Source organism: Phalaenopsis equestris, unplaced genomic scaffold (genome assembly GCF_001263595.1).
Source record: "Phalaenopsis equestris unplaced genomic scaffold, ASM126359v1 Scaffold000036, whole genome shotgun sequence".
NCBI classification, from domain to species: Eukaryota; Viridiplantae; Streptophyta; class Magnoliopsida; order Asparagales; family Orchidaceae; genus Phalaenopsis; species Phalaenopsis equestris.
Window position 1 is genome coordinate 5,799,207 of NW_018164478.1, and position 21,335 is coordinate 5,820,541.

The 21,335-nt window shown below is 34.5% G+C and overlaps 1 protein-coding gene and 1 long non-coding RNA gene across 2 annotated transcripts; both read left to right on the top strand.

The window, feature by feature from the left end:
• Positions 1-3,999: 3,999 nt before the first annotated feature.
• Positions 4,000-14,299, top strand: LOC110018918. The gene is made up of 3 exons (XR_002293408.1): positions 4,000-4,285; positions 4,408-4,654; positions 14,123-14,299. It is a non-coding gene; the product is annotated as an uncharacterized LOC110018918 (long non-coding RNA).
• A 2,151-nt stretch (positions 14,300-16,450) lies between these two features.
• On the top strand, positions 16,451-16,891 carry LOC110018808 (uncharacterized mitochondrial protein AtMg00810-like). Its single transcript, XM_020716245.1, has one exon. The coding sequence runs from the start codon at positions 16,451-16,453 to the stop codon at positions 16,889-16,891; it is 441 nt and encodes a 146-aa protein (XP_020571904.1).
• Positions 16,892-21,335: the final 4,444 nt, after the last annotated feature.

The window sequence follows — 21,335 nt, forward strand, 5'->3', positions numbered from 1 at the left end:
TATGCCCTCATTTTCCAATTACTCTATTCTCTATATCATCTATAAGCAGAAGTAGGTGAGAAAAAAATAGGTGGAGAACTTTTGAAAAATAAACAATGAGTTCTAAACGTGGAGAGCCTATTTGGATGTGCTCTATTCTCAGAATGATACGATGATAAACAAATTGACAACTTCTAAAAAAAAGAGAAAAAAAAACAAAAGACAAGATCATAAGGAAAATCTCAGTCAAAAATGAGTTCAAATGTTTTAATTGTGTTAAATCAGGGCATAAACGGGCTCAATGTAGATTGTTAAAAAGAAAACATAAGCAGAAGTAGAGGGACAAAATAAAGAAAGATGATGCTAATATAGCTCTCACTGCAAATGAGGATGTTACTGTTTTTAGTGATAACAATAATATTAATCTCACATATCAGGATTCTTACTGGGTAGTTGATCTTGGTGCTTCATATTATGTCACTTCTCATTGTCATTTGTTTTCCATCTACAATGAGGGTGAGTTTGGTAATGTGAAGACTGGAAATGATGCAGAATACAAATTATGGGTATTAATGATGTTTACATGTTTACTGATGTTGGATGTCAATTATGTCTTTCTAAGATCTACTTGAATTTGTTCTCTACTGGTATACTTGATGATGAAGGATACCATAACCACTTTGGTGAAGGTAAATGAAAGTTCACCAAGGTGTTTTTGGTGGTTGCTAGAGAAAAGAAGTTGTCTTTCAGTTCCTTTGAATCATGATATACCATAGAGGGTTTAGATAGAGAAAGATATTTCATATGGTCACTTGAGATTTTTTGGTGTAGAGCATTTGTACATGTTCCTAGAGATGAGAGGTCTAAACTTGATAGCAAAAAAAAAGTAGTGCATCTTCATTGGGTACAACCAAGAAAAACCTAGGTATAGTTTTTGGGATCCTATTTGAAAGAAAGTTATCAAAAGCAGAGATGCTATTTTCTTTGAAAATCAGATCATTGTAGATTTTGATAAACTAGTTGAGTCAAAGTTTAACAGTGAAGAGCATGTTGATTCAGGTATAACTTGGTTAATTACAGTGCATGGTAATGATGACAGGGGTAACATGTAGACGACCCACTTCCAGCTGATGATGATCAAATTAATAAGAACTTAGAAGAAGCACCGATTGAACCTTTGTTAAGGAGATTCGATGAAGAGAGAGAGAGAGAGAGAGAGAGAGGGAGAGAGAGAGAACTTTTTAGAATATATTCTACTAGTGAATTTGTGCTGCTAACCGAAGGGGGAGAACCAGAGACTTATCTGGAGGTTCTGTCAAATGATAATAAAGAAGAGTGGTTGAGTCTTATGGAAGATGAGATGAGAACCTTACATGAGAACCACACTTACGATTTTGTGTAGCTACCGATAAACATAGAAGCTTTAAAGAACAAATGAGTATTTTGACTAAAAGGCAGAGGAGAATTGCTCGCAACCAAAATACAAAGCAAGGTTGGTTGTGAATAGATTCAGTCTGAAAAAGGGTGTCAATTTCAATGAAATTTTCTCACCAGTGCTGAAGATGAGTTCAATCTAAGTTGTAATAGGATCAACTGCTAGTTTGAGTATGGAGGTGGAACAACTTGATGTAGATACAGCCTTTCTTTACGATAATTTAGAGAGGAGATATACATGGAGCATCCCGAAGGCTTCAGAGCCAAATGAAAGAAAAATTTGTTTGTAGATTGAGAAAAATTTTATATAGGCTTAAGCAACTACCAAGGTAGTGGTACCAAAAATTTGATGCTTTTATGGAAATAAATAAATACAATAAAAGAACTTCTAACCATGGTGTTCTTATAAAGAAATTCTCTGATACGGATTTTTTGATTCTCTTACTATATGTGGATGATATGTTAATTGTTGGTAATGATGTGACTAAGATTGAGAAGCTCAAGAGTGAAAACAAATTCTTTTGCTATGAAAGATTTGGGTCCAACAAAGCAAATACTTGGGATAAAGATCATTCGTGATAGGAAGAAAAACAAGCTATATCTATCTCTATAGAGGTACATAAAGAAAGTTCTTGAAAGATTCAATATGAGCATCATGTAGCCTATTATTTCTCCATTTATAGGTCATTTTAACCTTAGCACTAAACAATGCCCTACAAGTGAGAATGAGAAGAAATAAATGAGGAAAGTGTCGCATGCATCTTCTATAGGCAGCTTGAAGTATTTTATGGTATGTACGAGGCCAGATATTGCTCATGCAGTTGGCATTGTCAGTCAGTTTTTTTCCAATCGAGGAAAAGAACACTGACAACTATAAAGTGTATTTTCAAATATCTCAGGGTTCTTCTAAAATCTATTTATGCTTTGGGAATGATAATCCTATTTGGATGGTTATACAAATGTAGATATGGCCAGTGATGTGGACTTGAGGAAGCCCACTTTCGACATGCTTGGTGACTTCTGCAAGCAGAGGAGTTTCATGAAAAACCTAAACTACAAAAGTGTGTGGCTTTATCAACTAATGAGGTTGAATATATTGCGGTCACAGAAGCTTGCAAAGAAGTTTTGAGGATGAAAAAATTGCTACAAGAATTGGGCCACAAGCAATATAAATTTGTCTTATACTGTGATAGTCATAGTGCAATTATCTCAGTAAGAATTTCACATTCCACTCACGTTTGAAGCACATCGATGTGACATATCAATTAATTCGTGATGTATTAGACTCAAAGATGTTATAGCTCGAGAAGATCATTTACTGATGAAAATAGTTCTGATATGATGGCAAAACCATTATCGAAAGAGAATCGTACAGTAAACTAAAAAGAAGAAGAAGAAGAGAAGCTTATAGTATGTTGATGAATCACATGTATAGGCTTTTCTTCATGTGAACATCAAGGGAAGATTGTTGTGGATCCCCCCTACTTGAAACCTACTGGCTTCTCATTGAAAGCCGTAAGTCGGTTTTAACTATTATTATTAAAAAAAAATTGAGTTTTTCTTAGACAAATAGGACAAATAGACGGCTGGCTACCTGACTCTCCATTTGATTTTCTTCTCTCCTCTCTTGGTGAGTTTTAGCGAATAGAGGGAAGGCCAACGATTTGGTGTCAAAATTCTTCTCACAACTTGGAGGATTTGAGGCCAACAACGTGAAAGAGATTCAAAGTTAGGAATTTTTATTTTTATTGAATTTAGTGAAATCACCCAACTCTTGTGTTTGATGAAGCTGATGTTTAACACCTATTTGATGGCTGATTTTTGATTTCCTCTAGCAGTATTCTAGAGAAAAAACTTTGTGTACCCATTAAGTTGATTAGTAGAGATGTTTAAGTAGCCTACATGTCCCTTGATTTTTACCTTTTTTGAGGTTTTCCACATAAAAATTTGATGTTACTTTATTTTGTTATCTGCTTCAGTTTTGTTACGCGTGCTTGTGATGTCGTAGATTTCTTTGGCTTTCTTTTTTCAACACGGGGAATGCACCATTCACTAATTAGAATAACCCATAAAATTATAACAATTTTCCACAAAATCTAATTAATAATAACACAACTTATCAATTGGCATATAACTTTTTCTCATTATAAATCCACCCATATTTGCATCACTTTATTTTCGTGTACAAATTCAATGTACTCAACATGCTAATCAGACAATATGCATCATCTAAATTGGAATTAATTTGAATATTTATCATTTATTTATTTGTTTTAATCATGAATCAATCATTTATTAATTTAATTTTCCAGAAAACAATTCCCAAGCTCAAAAAGACTTGCACGGTAAGACCATTGTGACAGCATGTTCTCTAACCCAGGGGTATTTCCGTACCATCCCATCGGGCAGGACAATTTGCTGACACGCGTCAGTATGTGGTACGTCAGTAACCAGGGTTATCCTTTGAATCCTTCACCTACAACCGACAGATGCCCGTTACCGGCGAATAACCGAGAAAACTCGCAACTAACAAGTTTTTTGGATCATAATTTTGTAATAATTTAAATTAACTAATAAGTACTTTTTTGCTTTTTCTTAGGAGAGGGACGGGAGGCAACGGTGTACCTTTCTCGGCGGCTTCATGTAGGATCTGGGTTTCTCGATCCACTTCGATCTTCTCTCCTTTCTTCTGTTTCTTTCTCTTAATCCTTCTTTGATGGAGCTAGGGTTTGAGGAGATCTCTTCTAGTATCGCCGATCGAGGTGGATCTGATACCGTATGCGGGCGATTTGTTCGTGTTAATATTTTTGGCCAACGGGTATTGGGATCTTTCGGCAGATCGGGAGTTGTTGGGGGCAAAGATCGTTGCAAGGTGGCTTATATGGTTCTTTATATATTAATTTCTTTCTGATCTGCAAAGAAAAAAAGTATGTTTGTGCTTTTCCTCGCCGTTTCTTTGCTTTTTCTGAGATGTGGTAGCACTGTTTGATTTAGGTGGAGGGATTGAGTTTTGCGCCCTGGTTTGCACGCTTGACAACGAGAGAGAGCACGCTGGTCGGCGCTTATGGGACGACTGCCATGACTGTTTACTAGCGTGCTCTTTCTCGTAGTCAACCGTTTTTCTTTACCAGGGCTGCAGAATCACCAGCGTCCAACGGAGGACCACTGGGCTGTGCTCTTATTCTAGATTTGATGGCATGACTGTTGGGCTAAGCCGTGAGGCCATGAGCCCTAAGATCGGGTATGGAGATTTTTTTTTTTAGTTGAAATTTGTTTATTTGCTTCAAAGTAGGGATTGCTTTATACTTTGTGTTTATTGTATTGAAACTTTATATAGATTTGTAGTATCCTCAACCAGATTAAGGTGATTTTGTCCTGGCTTACTTGCAAGTGTCAAAACTTGACTGTTTTTGTACTGATTACATGAATTAAATTTAGAATATAAAAGCTTCATACGTTTCTTTGTAACGATAGTGTTATTCCCTTCTCTTATTTAATTTTCATGATTATGATATCCATCACCAAGTTGTAAGCGGAATTCATTAATAATCTTAATACTGTTTGGTGCGAACTATCTGATTATCACATAGCAGTCACACATCGTTTTGATTTGATCTTTTTCTCATCATGGTTCACATCCATAATACTTCTCCTGCTACTTTTTTTTGTCACTGTTCACGTAGAAGCACACCTTGGGTTTTGATTTGAGGTTATATTATGCTTCTGATTTCTATGTATCTGAAGTGCATAATACTGTTGGGCTTATCCATTGCCACCATTTATGCGCATCTCTCGGAGTAAATACTGAAAAAATTTTCGTTAATTGAACTAATATCACAGCGATATGCACATGTCTACATCCCTCGAAAACTTTTGGTGGATCTGCTTATATACTCTGGACTTCTTTTTGTTATTCAAGTTATTGATTATTAAGAGTGTTTAAGTTCAAATTCCCAGCTTAATAAATCGTCTCCTTTTCCATCTTGTTTCATTGGTTTAAATATTTCTTAAAATCTTACGTTTCTGTATTTAATGATCAAATGGATGGTGCCTTGATTTACTATACATCTGGAATAGTATTGTGTTCATTATGATGAGATCTTAAGCACAATTTATGACTAAACATTCGACATTTCTTGAAAAATATTGTATTAATTATGATGAGATCTTAAGCACAATTTATGACTGCACATTCCACATTTTATGTAGTACTTTAATGTAACTTTACAAGGGAAGGAAGACCATCGTAATTCCCAAACTATTGTACTGTTTTGTGAGATATTAATATTGTTATTTTACCGTACTTTAACTGGAACTTTTTTTTAGGTTTACAGCATTCAGGATGTTTTAATTGCTTATTCCTTTATCCTTTCTGTCGTTTGCATTTTTTTTCATTAATTTAATATTTTTTTCGGAGTGTTAGTTTTACGACGTACTTGAATCTAAATTACTAAAACGCTTTCTCTTAGAGGGATGTGTTCTAACTGAATATGTCCGTATGGCTTGATTTCAGATTTTTTTCTCCGGAAGTTTTGTCTTTTTTGGCTAGAGTTGATTCACTTTCTAGATATATTTAGATAATACTAAACATGTTCTGTAATGAAAAGTTGAAGATGTTGTTTTGCAATCTTTGAAAATATCTTTATCCTTATATCATCAAAATTTTCATCAGCCTGAAAACTATTTTAGATTGATTGTAATAATCATTTTCCATTCTTTTTTGTTGACCTAGGGTTGATCTGCTAAACTTATTTTGATTTTTTTGGTCTATTTTTATTGACGCTTTCTTTTGTTTTCCCCCCTTTTCTTCCTATACTTTCCACGGTAATTTCATTTGCTTGTCCATATCTTCTATGTAATAACTGAAAAAGAGGGATTTTGAGCCGACTTTGATGGTTCGGACTGTTTCGTTTTAAAACTAGAATCGTGCGAATGACCTAGCGTGAATGTGAATCAAAAGGAGAGGCCGAAGTTATGGGGTTGACCTATCGTGTAAGGGAGAAGAAGCGGGGTAAGTCTTACTTGTGGGTCGAATAGTGCGGCTGAGATCGTAATAAGATAAGTAAGCTTTTGTTTATATTAGATCTTTTCATATATTAAATTGACTTTATATTTATATTTTATCATGCATTTTTATGCTAATTAAAATTAGAAAGCAAAAGTGGAAAGACATTAGAATTTGAGATTGAAGTGGATGACCTTGAAGGAAATGGTATAATGTAAATAATTTGAATTAATTACTTTAGATTTAATGGTTATTAAAATATTAATATTAGATTATATTAGCTTATGACATCGATTAAAATCAAAGAACAATTGATTCCAAAAGATTAGAGATGGTGATCGTGAAATTAATTTGCACAAGAGGAGCATGAAGTGAATTGAGGTAAGTTCAGGATTTTGCCATAAGTAATTAAATGTTTAAAATAATGTATATTTTAAAAATACTTTAAGATCCTGATTGGATAACAATAATAGAGGGTCAGAGAAGTAATTAATTGGAGGAATAAGCATAAAAGAAGGCCTCCGTAAGGATAAGATGAGTATTTTCTTTATTATATGAATTAAATATATTTTTTGTTATTTAAAAGTATTTATGCTTTCAAAGGTAACACATACAAACTTAAATTGGCATTTATTATTTCAAAAATATTTCATTTATTTTATAAAGATTTAAAAGTATTTTTATGATTGTAGCTGTGGAGGCCTCCAATTCCCCCTCCTTATAAGAGGTCAACTGAATCCAAATTTGTAGGTTGAATGCAATGACTATTAGAATCCACAATATTGAGAGAGAGCTAGGGCTCAAGGTACAAGTTTTTTCACATAAATTAAAGGAACTTTTATCAACATCATTACTTGGGAGGACCAAGTCCTCCATATTATTGGGTTGGATCGTATCTTTAACAAGGGATTCACTAGAATCATTTTTTCGAAGAAGAAACTAAAGGCACATTACTATCAGGGTTAAGAGGGATAATCTGTACGACATAATTGGGGATTACCTCATTGGGGGAAGTAAAGTTGGTATAGATTTGTGGGTTAGGGTTTTCCATAAAATTGTTATTTTGATGTTAATCCTTATCCATACTAGCAGCATTTAGTTTATATGTAGCATTCTGAGAAACTTGACCACGACCCTCCTGAACCTTGGTTGATATCTTAAGTCAGAGTGGAGGACGAAACATTCATCAACCGCATGTCCATGAATCTTGCAATGAGGGCAAAAAAGGGGACTAGTTTCATACACAATTTTTTTGGGAAATAATCTTATTTTTTGTTCTTCTCTAGAATGCCACATATAGAGATTTAAAGATATCAATTTCCACCATAACTCTAGCCACCGAAGGCCTCGATAATGTGGTTGTAGCCTGGTCAGTGTGTAACAGCCAGCCAAGGGAAGCCACCACATGAAAAACTTGATTAATTAGATGCAGTCTTAGGTGGGGAAAAGATACTCACATAAGAACAATTAGAGATTCTTCCCTAATGTCAAAGTAAGGAGTTTATTTAAGCAAGCACATTTGACAGTTAACAACAGGTAAGATCTTCTAGCAAAGATGCGGCTATAATCTATATCATTTTCAAGCTTCATAAAAATATGTCTAGTGCTAAGAAGTCCAATAGAAAAGTTGTCAAAAAATTTCAAGTTGAAAAAACTTACATACATTGCTTATGGCTGGCGTCAGAGTGAGAACTTACCAACAACAGTGAAGGCATAAGGGGAGGCAAGGGCATCCACCATATCATCATTAATGATCAATGTTGGCTTACGATGAAGTGTAGAGGAATGAAGGTCCACCAAATTAAGATCTTCAGATCGTTCGGCTAGGGCATCAAAAAAGATCGAGGGGTTTTTGGAGGAGGGGATAGAGCCCTTCCAAAATTTCAATGAGTTAGGGGTTCCCCCACCTGTGCGGTGAGAGAGGCCATGAGGCGCACTTGGAGGTTTGGCGATCAACAACTAAGACATCACTAAATTTTTAGAAGGTGCAAATTCGAACGAAGAGAGGATGATTGTGTATGAATCGATCGAAAGAGGAGCTCCTCTGCGTGAGATCGAGAGAGGACACTATTATTGATGAAGATTCTAGCATGTGAATCAATCAAAATGAAAGAACTCCTATCGAATGGAAGAAATGTGCTCTTCTGCGTACCCTATTTCAGTTGACAGAGAGAGTTGTCAGCCTCTCTCTTTCTCTTGCTCTTCTCTTTCTTTCTCCCTTCCTCTCTCCCTCCCTCTCTCTCTCTCTCTCTCTCTCTCATTTTTTTCGTAGTATCTCAAGTTTTTAGGTTTTTCATGACGTTCTATCCTTTATTTTGCATGTTTAAAAAATTTAAATGTATTTAATCTTTAGTTTGTTAATTTCATTATCACCTTACACCCCCTTACATATAATTATCTTCCTACCTATTATATATATTTTTGTAGGCAACCAGCATAATAGATATTTTTTTTCTCTACATTTTACTTGATTAGCTATATTTATTTAGCCCAGTCCTCAAATTCATAAAATAAAAAAGATTTAATTTTAATTGTACACAAAAGTTTGTAAATCACTTGCTAATAAATGTATATGTATTAGGCATGTCCTAGAATGGTGAAAATATAAAGGAATTTGAGTTCAAATAAATAAGTGTGGCCTCTACTTAGTTATAAAAAGTTTAAACATGAACTAGTTAAATTCTAATTTGAGAATATCTTCTCGACTTGATTTTTTTTTTCCATCTTTTTCCTCATTCAATCCCTTAAAGCTTCCTCTCCTTTCTCTTAATAGATTGAAGTACTTCTTAGTTACTTAATAGTTGTATTAAAGCTATATTTTGATAGTAGGTGTTTGCTTAAACATTAGTGACCACATCAATGGCCAACTTTATTGCTTTAGTCAATTCTGATTAGCAAGTTTAATTAGCTCTTATATTTGATGGAGAAAATTATTATGTTTGGGAGGCAAGGTGCAAATTGTCTGGTCTTTGTAGTTAATTATTTGTCATTTCAATTATCACGTGCTAATAACTAAAAAACCACTAAATGAAACTAAATCCAATATGATCATGATAAAAATTTATCAGTTTTTGGGCAAGGAATATATTTGAAATCATGGTAACATGAGAAAATACATTTTCATTCGAAAATGCTTTGCTAATAGAACCTGTGGGAACTATTTTTTGACAACCCAAAATCCATAGGTTTATTTTTTTTCTAACATAGATTCTACCAAAATTAACTACAATAAATTGTAAAATCTTATCGTGTGAAAAATATATTGAAATTATTACAACGAAACACTTAGTAGGTAATTCCATCAACCTTTGTAATAATATTGCATCTTACCACTTGCAACATGTCTCTGTGCATAGCGAATAAGGAAGATATAAGACTATACATTAAAGGCTATGTCTTAGTAGCCTAAACCTCCTCGATACGTTTGTTTGACTGTGTACTTTTGACATGTTTTCTTAGTCTGATTGTCTTTTGTAGTAGTACTTACAAATGTAAGAACACACCCATCTAATTTAAAAAGGCATTCACATCTTTTCCTCAAGGCACAACTCAATTTGAGGCGAACAAAAAAGTTTCGAAGCTAAAGCCGCACTATCATTATTAGTGAGATTTATGATTTTTTTTCTAAGACTTGACCCTTGAAGCTTTATGCCTCAATGAGTTTGAGAAATACCTCAATTACGTCATGCAAGAAATTATATTATATGATGTTATTTTATATTTAATATATCTAGGACATTGCCCAAATTAGTTAAATGATAATTTAAAAAAAATTACTTGATTATGTTTTTAAGTTATTCTTTTATTTTAAATTATAATTGATCTAACATTTATTGATATAGAAAGAGAATAAGATTATAGAGTTTGAAGAACATTTTGAAGTTACCAATAAGATATAATTAGATGATAATAAATATGATGATTTTTTTGAAGATGATAAAAATAAGGATGAGGCCACTATGATCTTGATTCTCATGGAATGTTTAAATTTTGGGTGAATGCTTATTTATAATCACATTTCAAAATTTTGTTTCACATCAATATTTAAAATTAGGATTTGTGATTTATTTCTTTACAATAAAACAAATCAACATCATCAATGGTTTATGCAAGGTTGTGAAAGTCGGACCAGACATTGAACCAATAGAAGTAGAAGTTTAAGGTTCAAAGGTTGAACCGGAGGGTTCAACCAGATGACTTAATAAATCATAAATATATTTAAAAATGATAATACATGAGATTTACATCTCACTCAATTCATATGTATTTAAATATCTAACACTAAAAATTCAATTAACATATGTAACTTTAGCTATGCTTGAAAACATGTATTTCACTTTTTAAAATTAAAATAGTGATGTTTTATGTGATATGAATGATTTTGGTAGTATAAATTAAGAAAAATAGAGTTTAGTGTAAGATATGTATATAAATAAAATTGGGTGGTATGTATGTAAATTGAATTTCTTTGTAATAATGATGTTTTTAATGTGTTATGAGTGATTTGGGTGATATAAATGTAAAAAATAGAGTTTAGTTGTTAGATCTAAAATACATAAAATTGGGTGGCATGTATGTAAATGCTCGTGAACCGAATGATTTCTTAGAATCGGAGCCGGTTTGTCGGTTCTCCAGTTCTGGGGTTGAATGACCGGTTCAATCCGGTTTTGTGCAGTTCAATGCAAGAGGTTTTTTTATGTCAATCGGAACGGGACTTGTTGTCAGTTCACAGTTGAACTGGCTAATCGGTTCGATTTTCTAAACCTTACATTTATATCATATTTTGGAATTATTTTTAGTTTTATGGCCTTTTTTCTATTTTTAGGCTTACACCTCGATCTGCATGGAAACTTGCGCTTCTCCTCGTTAAGACAAAAGACTTGATCAGTTTGCGATTACTCCTTTTTAAGGGTTTGTTTGGGCCAATTATAATTGTTTGAAGAGGCTATTATGAAGCTGATGAAGAAGAAACTACTGTTCAAAAAGTTGCAGTGACTTACAATTTGTTTTTTAATGTCAAATCACAATTTTCTTGCAATTACTACAGGTAGTCAGGTATGGTGGTAAAACACAGTTTTCAAATACAATTTTTTGGAAAAATAGGCAGAATGCAATTTTGCAAAACAAAAAAAATTGCGGCGTGCCAGCGCACCGCCGCCCCAAATGCACCCTAACCTTGCACACACACAACATATTAGACTAGGCTTAAATGGTGTGGTACAAGTTGGTGTAGTGGTCTTAACAGATGTAGTGTTGGTCAACATGGTAATGTCGATGTGTGAGGTGAAGGTAGCTGGGCCAAAAACATTTTTTTTTCTATTTAAAATAGATGATATGTATTTGCGGAGAAGAAAATCTTTATTGTCAAATGACTGAATTTAAAAAAAGTAATCAATTGATATCAGATTAGATAGTTGGATACAAAAGAAGAGTAGTTATATTAAAAAATGTTTAAGAGGGTATTTCAGTGGTGAAAATGTAAACTTATATAAAGTTCTTAGACATTCATAGTAATTATATTTCCATCAACTTAGTGGCTGTTTAATTTAATTCTTTATCCTTTTTTTTTTCTCGAAGAGCTTGCTTTTGCACCTTGGTTTGCACGCTTGAGAACAAAGCATCATCCATTTTTTCTTTTCAAGGCGGTAGAATCACCAACATCCAGATGACCACTGAGCTGTGTTGAGAATTGGACCTTATGTAGGGTCATATCGGTAAAAAGGGCATATTGAAGAAGGCTATGGGTTTATTTGTAAAACATTATAATTCTCCATTTAAGCCCAGGTTATGAATGTACAAAGCAGGTTTTTGAACATTTCTTTTAATATGGTATCAGAGCCCTTAATCCTAAGAGCGTTGTTGGTGTTTCTCGATCGGAATCGACATGCATCCTTGGTGCTGCTCAATCATCGGGATCAACATTGTGCTGATTTTCCTCTTCTTTTTGCTTCTTCGTCACGAAACAGTTGCGATTAGAATTATTTGGGACAATAGCGAAGGGATAGCAATGTGAACTTGTGATATAGACACTATTGCACGACGCGATACAGTTGCAATTAGAGCTAACTAGGAATTCAACGTCAGGATAAACAAAAGCTCATAATACAGGCGCTATTGCACGACGCGGGAAGCAGACAACGTGCATGGGTAGGATCGAATTGACGATACCTTCGGTTGCTGGATCGCAATAAGATGGTTTGAGCTGCTCGGTATTGGGCAAAGTGAAGCGCGTGTGAAACCAGAGCAGTGGAGGAGAGAACATGTGTTCTACATGCATGAGAGGACGACTAAGGTTGGGGAATGATTAAATTGAGGTTTTCAGAAGATAGTGCGATAGGTAAATGTTTGAAGCTTAAGGAAAACAAATCTTGAAATTCTGAAAGTTTTGATCGGGCTCATACAGGAAGCTACCGTCTTATTGCGAGCTGCTATCTCAACATGTGCTCTAATACAATTGAAGCTAATTCTCCCTCATTTGGATCTGAAATTTGATGGATCGTTCATATTTCTGAGTTGGTCACGTTGGATTGAGGGTGCTATATTTGGGAAGAGACGAGAGATATTTGACGGTCCAAAGAGTGAGTGGTGAGAGAGATGAGCGAAGGATCACACATGCCTTGCTTTATACACGGCTACTCAACTCGATGGTTTCATCGATTGCCTCATCAGTAGGTGTCATTCGAAGGGTGAATGACATCTGACTGAAGCCGAAGAAAATATATGTTGGAGCTGAGAACCACATGCGGGCATGAGATGAAGACAGTGGTTTAGGGTGATAGATTAATTCAAGAGTACTCCGTAGAACTAGAGCAGTTGTGGGTAGATCTCGATCACTTCTCACCGATGTCGAGCTATGACTGTGGAATGCAAGAAAGGGGAGATTTTCATACAGATGAGGACTATGTAGTTTTTGGCCCATCTGAACCCAACCTTTGGTCAGAGGAGATATGTTATCCTGGTTTGGGAGATTATCCCTTCACTAGATAATGCCACTGATGTGATGATATAGAAGGAGAGTTCAATGAAGCTACACCGAGCCTAGTTAACTTTCGGGTGCGCGATCAACTTTGGTTGCTTCGAGCTCATGCTACTACTATGGTGAAATCGGGCATCTGAGCGTGACCTTAGGCCACATAAGGAGAGTGAGACGTGAGCGTGAACAGAGTGGAGGCCGTGGTTGTGGCCATGTTAGTCAAAAAGGTGAAAATTGGGTCTACCGGGCAAGTCTATTGGTAGCAGAGGAGGGGGAGGCGGTTGTGATTTTTATCAATGAGAATCATGAGTGTCTACGATTGCTGAAGAGAAAACAGAAAGCAACAAGAGATGAGATTGATGATGCTTCCAATTAGTCATCATCAAAGGGTAATATTGCCACTTATGCTCACTCTGATAGATATTTATGATACTCATGCTCTTTCCTCTACTTCCATTATAAAATCATCAAAATGAATAACTTCTCACGCATTTTGATACATGACGTGTACTGTTAGAGAGTTTTTTTCCTATACTTTCCTAACTGTACTAGAATACATCTAGACTGTTGATTGTACAACACAAACTATAGTTGGTAAGGGTACAATGAGGAGTATCAATTATATGACTTTGACTAATGTTTTGCATGCTTATTATATTTGAGTGAATTTTTTATCCATTAGTGTCATTATTCTTCAACTAAAATGTGTTATTGTTTTTGATATTTCTAAGGTGATCTTCTAAAAGAAAGGGACAATCAAACACTTGGGACTGCAACGTGGCATAGTGGACTCTAGTACTTAGACCGGGAGGGGATGGACCCAGGTTTGACATTGATGGTAGAGAATGCTAGAGTAGGAGAATCTAAGAGGGGTGTGGAGGATGTCTTGTTGCTATATCATAGACGCATGTGACACTCTTATTTTAGTTTATTGAGTCAGTTGTATTCTTCGTTGTATGAAAAGAAAAATAAACAAAAGCTTATTTGTGATGCTTGTGAGTTTGACAAGCTTAATAGGAGCTCTCATATCAGTTATTAGAATAGGAGTTCTGGTGTTTTTTACTTGATACATTTTGATGTTTAGAGATCTTATTCTACTAGTTTTGTGAAGGATTATCAATTTTTTGTGACTTTTATTGAATGCTTTTCTCGTTTTAGTTGATTATATTTGATGAAAAATAAGGGTGATTTGTGTATGATAATGGGCTGAGTATACCAATATGACATTTGAGGAATAATTGTGAGCCTAAGAGAGATAACATCAAACAACATGTCCGTATGCGCAGACACTAAATGCAGCAGAGATGAAGAATAAACACATTCTAGAGGTTGCCCGAGACATGATGATCGCACTGAATGTCGCAAAACATTTATGGGGGGCAAGTAGTTTTGATAGCTGCTCAATTATTCAATAGGATGCCCTTGAGGGTGTTGGATTGGAAGTCTCATTATCGTATATTAAAAAGAGATAATAATGAAATTCTCTCATTGAAGGTGTTTGAATGTTTGTGTTTTGTGAATGATAACAAGCCATCAGTAGGGAAGTTGGATCGCAAAGCCATGAACTGTGTGTTTGTAGGTTATTTTGCTAACCAGAAGAGGTATGTCTGCTAGAGCCCGATAGAGAAGAGGCTGCCTGTGAGCATGAATGTGTCATTAAGAAAATTTGAAAAACACTACACTCAGAAGTTGACTTCACCCTTCGGTGACTTGCCAGATACTGAGATACGACATAAGAGGGGCGATTAGCAATAGTGAGAGAGTTACACGTGGGAGGAATGACTTGTCTAGTAATGTGGGATGAATCAATTGAGAACCAAAAAATGAGGAGAGTGAACCCATAGGTGGTGTGATTCAGATTGAAGGTGAGCTAAGGGTGTATGCACAGAGAAGGAAGAAAATGAAAGAACGGTGTCTACAGTGTCATTTGTGCCAGCTAGTCCCTTGTTTCGGTCTTCCCCAACCCTTGAGACACCTACACCATTCACATCTGACTCAGAACTCCTTGTTGATATGATTCCTCCATCTTCTCCTAACCCCTCAATTTAAGGGGGACCTCTTGCAACAATTTGGGACATCTTTTCAGTGGATGAAAACGTGATATTGCTAACTTTATTTCATATTTTAACATATCACCTTTACATGGATCATTCATTGCATCTTTGAGCACTGTTTATATACTCAAGTGTTGGAAGGTTGCTAAGAAGGATCCCAAGTAGAAAGCGACTATGCATGAAGAGCTTAAGGCTTTCGATAAAAACTGAACATGAGAATGCCACTATTAGTAGGAAAAGGGGTAGTTGGATGCAAGTGAATATTTACAGTGAAGCAAACTTTAGAAGGAAATGTGAAACGAAACAAAACACGACTAGTGGCAAAAGATTACAATCAACCATATGACATTAACTATGATAAAACCTTTACACCGGTAGCAAAGATGTGCATAGTAAGGATACATATGAAGAATGCATTTTTTCATGGTGAGTTACTGGAGGAGATAAATGTAGAGATAGAAGCAAGATTCGATCCAGTCTAAATAGTGGGCAAGATGTGTAGGCTCAGGAAGTTACTGTATGGCTTAAAGCAGCCCATTCGAGCCTGATTTGATAAGTTTAGAAAGACTATAGTGGGTATGTGCTATCAACAGGTTAATGTAGATCATACAGTGTTCTTTGGACAACATGAAGGTCACACCACTATATTTTCTAATTGTTATGTATGTTGATAAGTTAATGATTATAACCGATGATGATGAGATAGATTGCCCAACTAAAGATAAGATTGGGTAATGAATTTGAGGTTAAGGGTCTTGGACATGTAAGATACTTTCTTGTGATTGAAGTGATCAGTAGTTCAAAGGGGATGATTTTGTCCCAGAGAAAGTGTGTACTAGATCTCCTCACGTAAACATGTATGTTGGGGTGAAGACTTGCAGTTTCTCCAATTGACTAGAAGACTATACTGAGTGCAGAGGCAGAAGAATCGGTTGATCGTGTGAGATACCAGAAATTGGTGGGCCTTTTGGTCTATGTCACCCTCGACTCAACATCTCTTTTATAATGAGCGTGGTGAGCCACTACATGCATGATTCAAGTAAGGGTCATGTAGATGCAGTGTATCTGATTCTGAGGTATATGAAGAGTGCATTAGTGAAGTGGTTGGTTTTCACGAAGAATGGGAATGCAGACATTGAGGGCTTTTGTGGGCTGACTGGGCGAGTTGCGCAGATGATAAGATCCACCTCAAGATACTGCATGCTCGTACGGGGCAACTTGGTCTCTTGGAAGAGCAAGAAACTGTCTATAGTAGCGAGGTCAACAACAAAGGCCGAGTATATGACCATGACCTTAGGAGTTGTCGAGATGATGTGGCTGATAGCCTTGTTGGTCGAGCTCAAGGTGGACCAAAGAACTCAAATGAGGTTGTGGTGCGACAACAAGTTAGCAATCGACATTGCCAACAACCGGCACAACACAATTGAACAATCATGTGGTGATTGATAGATTCTTCATCAAGGAAAAACTGAATAACTGGCTACTGTAACTAAGTCATGTAGCCACTGGAGAGCAAGTGACTGACTGTCTTACTAAAGGAATTAGTTTATTAGATTTGTCTAGGTTATGTGACAAGATGAGCTTAGTGGATATCTTTTGTTAATCTTGGGAGGGAATGTTGAGAATTGGACTTTATTTAGGGTCCTATTGGTAAAAACGGAATATTGAAGAAGTCTAGGGGTTTATTTGTTTAAGCCCATGTTATGAGTGTACAACTCAAGTTTTCGAACAATTCTTTCAAGAAGCTGTGCTCTTATTATAGAGTTGATGTTATGATTGTTGAGCTAGAATAGCCATGAGCCTCAAGATCGGGTATGGAGGTTGTTCTTTTTAGTTGAAATTTGTTCATTTGCTTCAATTTTAGGGATTGCTTTATACTTTGTGTTTGTTGTATTAAAACCTTATACTGATTAGTATTGTCCTCAACCATGTTAAAACTGGTTTTGTCCCGACTTACTGACAAGTGTCAAACTTGAGTGTTTTCGAAATTATTACATGAATTGAACTCATAATATGAAAGCTTCAGATGTTTTATTTGTGATTATAGTGTTATTCCCTTCTCTCGTCTAATTTTCATGATTATTAAACTCCTCACCCAACTTGTAAGCAGAATTCATTTAGTAAACTAAATATCATATCTTCGTTAAAGGCGTCATGCATTGTTTGGTGCGAACTATTTGATTATCACATAGCAGTTAACAATTCGTTTTGATTTGATGTTCTTCTCGTCAAGCTTCACATCTATATTACTTTTCCTGTTCCCACTGTTCACGTGTACACCTTGGGTTTGATTTGAGGTTATTATTCTTGAGCTTCTGATCTATTTGTATCTGAAATACATAATACTGATGGGGTAATCCGTTGCCACTGTTCACGTGCATCTTTTGAATCAAATAATGATAAAAAATAGTGGTTCATTGAAAATTATATGCACATGGCTACATCCCTTGAAAAACTTTTGGTGGATCTGCTGTCAGAGTTTTCGTTTTATTGATATTCAAGCTATTGATTATTAAGACTGATTAAGTTCAAGTTTCCAGCTTAATCAATCGTTTCCTTTTCCATCTTATTTCCTTGGTTTGCATATTTCTTACCATCTTCCGTTTCTGTGTGTAATGATCAAGTGGATGTTGCCTTGATTTAACTTCTGGAAAAACATTGTATTCATTGTGATGAGAACTTGAACACAATTTATGGCTAAACATTCGACATTTTATAGAGTACTTTATTTTCACATTCCGACGGAGGGAAGAACAACGTAATTCCCAAACTATTGTACTGTTTTTATGCGATATTAATATTGTTATTTCATTGTACTTTAACTGGAACTTTTTTTTAGGTATACAGCATTCAGTATTTTTTATTTGCTTAGTTTAATCTTTCAGTCTTTTCAATTTTTTCTTTCTGCATTTAATATTTTTTCTGTGTGAGTTTTGCAACGTACCTGAATCTGAAATACTCACGCATACATCATACATCTCTATATGGAACCCGGATGTGTTCTAATTACATTTCAAGGATGTGTTCTAATTGAATTATTCCCGTAACATTTTATTTCAGATTTCTTTTTTCCCCACAATTTTTTCCTTTTTTCGGTTTAGGATGTTTCACTTTCTAGATATATTTAAGATAATAGTAGACATGCTCTGTAATGAAAAGTTGAAGATGATATTTTGAAAACTTTGAAATTATCTGTCCTTGTATCATCAAAATTATCATCAGCCTAACTATTTTAGGTTGATGTTTTTAATCATAATATTCCATTCATTTTTGTTGACCGAAGGTTGACTTGTTAAACTTATTTTGATTTTTTTTTTCGGGATCTATTTTTATTGATGCCATAATTTGTCTGCCCCCTTTTTTTCTTATACCATCCACGGTAATTTCATTTGCTCGTCTGTATCTTTTATGTAATAACTGAAAAAAAGAGGGATTTTGATCCGACTATGACGCTTCGAATAAACTATTGAGTCTTTAATTTTAGGAGATCAATGCTTCCATTAGAATCATAAGATTCAAAGAAGTAGGGAGCGAAGGAAAGATAGGTCATGTGCGGGTTTGAAGGTGTCGAGCACGTTGGAGGACATACGTCAATGTCACGGAAAAATATTACATTAGGACTCCGAACGTAGAACTATGTTTAGATTGTAATTGTTAGGAATATCCCGTTATGTTACTTGAATATTTAATCTGCATTATTTGTAAAAAAATGAAGTGTTATTCATATTATATGATGTTTTTCGATTATATTGCGTATTATATGGTGTTTTTCGATTATTGATATTTTGATTTGAGGCTGTGTTATGCTGCATATTCCCCATGTGAATATTCTCCCGTGTTACTGGATTTGAGGCTGTGTTATGCTGCATATTCCCCATGTTATTTCAATTTCTACTATGTTATTGGAGGAATATTCCAATAACACTTCAGCCCCAAATCAAGTAACACGGGAGAATATTTCAATAACACCGCAATATAATCGAAAAACATCATATAATATGAATAGCACTTCATTTTTTACAAATAACGCAGATTAAATATTCAAGTAACATAACAGGATATTCCTAACAATTACAATCTAAATATAGTTCTACGTTCGGAGTCCTGATGTAATATTTTTCCGTGACAAGGCAGGCAAGAAATCAAGCAATGTGAAGGAATATTCCAATAACACTTCCGCCCCAAATCAAGTAACGTGAGAAAATATTACAATAACATTGCAAAATAATCGAATAACATCATATAATATTCGAATCGCGAGAAAATATTACAATAACACTGCAAAATAATCGAATAACATCATATAATATTCAAATAACAATTTATTTTTTTACAAATAATGCATATGAAATATTACTGTAACACAGCGAAATAGTACTAACTATTGCAAAATGTAATATTTTTCCCAATTTCACATGTATGGGGATAACCAGCAAGTTAATCTAGTGTGACAAGGCAGGCAAGCACTGTTGCGGTACATTGGCTTGCTAAAGAACACAAAATCGTGCGAGCGATGTTGTGTTGCCAAGACCCGACTCAGGGCTTAAAATCAACCAAGGCGGGAATCGACAGTCGTATGACGTTATCTTTGCTTTCCAGATTTATTTATTTTTTAACAAATAAAAGAGCTGCTAAAAAAATTAAATTAAAGTAGTATCGTTAAATTTACTTTGTTATTGGTTGTCCGCGTATTCTATAAATATTTTTACTAGCATCGTTTATTTTTTAATCACTTAATTAACACGAAAAATTAGTTTAAAATAATAATGAACTAAATAAGTTAGTGAATAATTATATTCTTAAACTACAACATTACAATGAAAAAAATGCATGACAATTATACTTTTAATAAATCAATATTAATATTTGAGATGCTATAAATGAATCTTATTTTTTCAATAGTTCAATATCATTATATATCTATACAACAATTACAGGAGTACCGTAAAAAAATTTGTATTAATTAAGATATTTCAATATCAATATCCTTTTTTATGTACGAGAACAAAAATATTAATGTTCACTCACTAGTATCATAAATGAGTGATTCAATTATTGTCAATTATGCACATACAAAGATTTAATAAAAATAACAATTTAATAATAAATATTTCATTCTTATTTGCAATACAGTAACTATTCTTGTATTAGATTCAATACTTAAGATAATTTAAATAAAATTGAGTATACATATCATTCTTACAATATGAATAAAATTCATTAGAACACAAAATCACGATATTTAGTACAATAACAATAATAATAAATGCATTTGATCGAGAAGAAATAAAATATTACCATAATATAAGAATATGAGTACTATCTTGATGTCGATTAAATTGTTACTTGATTTATCTTGACATCGACACTTACAACTTGAGAATCTAAAATAAACATAATATTTATTACCAAATTTGAAATGAAATATTATTTTAATTTGGTTAACTATATGTTATTTATGCATACAATTTTCATAATTTTTAGTTTATCTAATTTTGCTTATTTTTCTATTCAAAAAAAAAAAAAATATATATTATTATTATTTTAAAACCACTTTAATAAAAAAAAAAAAATATATTATTATTATTTTAAAACCACTTTAATAAAACTCTTCCTTACCTCTTCTACCGAAATCACATGAGGGGACCTCTTCCTTCGAAGCTGCCACACTTCTTCCCCCTTTGTGCATGACATTTGGTTGGCCTTCCTTCTTCAATTGTCAGTTGTCTTTTCGGAAAATGTCTGTTAGGGTATAACCGACCCCTAATCCACGCAAGATCCTTTGCATGCAATTTCGTCACATCCTTCGCACCGCAGCAGTGCACGTGTGGATCGTCGCCTCCTCTGCTTGACATTGGTGCTGTCGCCACCTCTGACGCTGCCTCCTCCT

Excerpts from the sequence above, each read along its gene's own strand:
- LOC110018808 (XM_020716245.1), top strand. The coding sequence starts at position 16,451 with ATGAGCGTGGTGAGCCACTACATGCATGATTCAAGTAAGGGTCATGTA.